Source organism: Limulus polyphemus, unplaced genomic scaffold (genome assembly GCF_000517525.1).
Source record: "Limulus polyphemus unplaced genomic scaffold, Limulus_polyphemus-2.1.2 Scaffold4039, whole genome shotgun sequence".
Lineage (NCBI taxonomy): Eukaryota > Metazoa > Arthropoda > Merostomata > Xiphosura > Limulidae > Limulus > Limulus polyphemus.
This window is the reverse complement of record NW_013669649.1, coordinates 69,539-71,315: the sequence shown is the minus strand read 5'-3', so window position 1 is coordinate 71,315 and position 1,777 is coordinate 69,539. Positions and strand designations below refer to the sequence as shown.

General features: G+C 35.8%; 1 protein-coding gene across 1 annotated transcript in view; it reads left to right on the top strand.

Annotated features, from left to right (window-relative positions):
• Positions 1–1,777, top strand: part of LOC106470493 (E3 ubiquitin-protein ligase rnf213-alpha-like) — a gene marked incomplete at its 3' end in the record, with an annotated part of 77,819 nt that overhangs the window by 6,877 nt on the left and 69,165 nt on the right. The window contains exon 3 of the mRNA XM_022399108.1: positions 1,205–1,408. Within this exon, the coding sequence (XP_022254816.1) occupies positions 1,205–1,408 (204 nt within the window). The remainder of the gene's footprint in view (positions 1–1,204; positions 1,409–1,777) is intronic.

Sequence of the window (1,777 nt, the reverse complement as noted above, 5' to 3'; positions counted from 1 at the left end):
CTTCCCGGTAACCTACCCCGTACGTACGTGGTCTTCTACCTCCCCTTTTTTCCGTATAGAATAAGGACGTACTGCCATCACCAGTTATTATCCACTGGATAGTGGACCATAGAGGTTTCATCCAGAGTGAACAATTCCACTCAGTAGAGAGTCAAACAGTGTTTTTTTGTTGGTATATATAGTGCAAACAATTCTCCTATGACAGAATAGATGAAAATTTTCTGATCACACTGGATTTGGACTGGAGATGACCCACCAAGTACAGTTCACCTCTCAGACTGGCTTTTCTATATTCTACCACTGCCTGGAAGTCAGTTTCTATTTTTTTCCTCCTATCATTGCCCAGATGTCAAGTTCCGTATGACGTAAGATGGATGTGTAAAGATACAGCATATATGTAATTGGCAGAATGGAGTTTCCTTTTCGATTTTGCTTCCTGGGATTGACATGAAGATTGTAGGGAACTCTTCCTAATGCAGACTGGATAAAAATACCCAGTGCTCTCTGGATTTTGGACTGAAGTTGATACACCATATATGGTCTCACATGCCGTAGCAACACTACACCATTGGGCATGCCTGTGTTCCAACCCACATTCTAGACTGTGCTTGCTTTCTTCCCAACTTAGTGACACATATAATTAATATGGGTAATGAGGTGTCTCCTATAGGTGTGCTCCTTTACCTTTCCATTGTATAGGATGTTGCACTCCATGGATTCTCTTTGGGCACTTTCTGAAGGGAGCTCATCTAGGTAACTTTTGCACCTGTCCCTACTACTCCATTGTGGGATTCTAGATAATATGTGAGAGGAGGTAAAGTATCATATCAGAAATTTCTAACACTGAAAATGTATTTCTGATAGATATTTACCTCTTCTCACGCTTGTCATCTATCCTCCCCACTTCTGGTGCATTTTTCTTGCCTAATATTGAAGTGATGATTGAACAATCAGTATAGAGGGTGCCAGCTGTGCTAGGAGGGTATTTCACATGCTCATTTGCATGCAAAAGTGCAGCAATATCATGTGGAAATGCATAATTATAGGTTGGAGTTAAATGGCTTGTGGTGAGTGAAAACTGCACATATAGGTGGCAGCACTGAATTGGAAAAGCTAATATGTGAGAGGATGTTAGTATCTTTTGGAAATGCATTTTTAGTGTTGAAAAGTGTTATCTTTTATTGTTTTTAAATTTTAATTATAGGGAAGTTGTTGAAGCTTTGGAAAGTTTGATGACTTCTTTGCATCCAGAAATGTGGATACGAACATTACCATTATTACATTTTTTGCGTGATGACATAAAGCCATTTCATAAGGTTTCTGAGTCTATAAATATTTGTGATTCTACCAACCCAAGTTACTGGGGACTTCAGAATCTGTGTTGTAAAGAACAATTACTTGTAAAAGAGTAAGTATACTTGTAATAAAAAGGTTGATCTGTACAGGGTTGTACTGATTTTGATAACTGTTTTTAATTTAACTATGTTTAGAGACATGAATTCCAAGTAATACCTGAAATTTCTCAAAAATATTTTTAAATGCTATAATTAGATCTTTAACCTTATGAAGTATTTCAAAGTTTAAGGTTTTAAATTAATGCTAATATCTTTCAAGGCACATTTATTCTCAAAATAATTTTGTAACGTATTAAAAATGAATTTTTATATAGTAATCTTTTGTCCAGTCTTTTGGTAGTCTTTCAGTTAATATTACAAGTCTTTCACACAGAAAAAGTCATATTTCTTAGTGAAATACTTTTGATAAAATAAAATAAAGT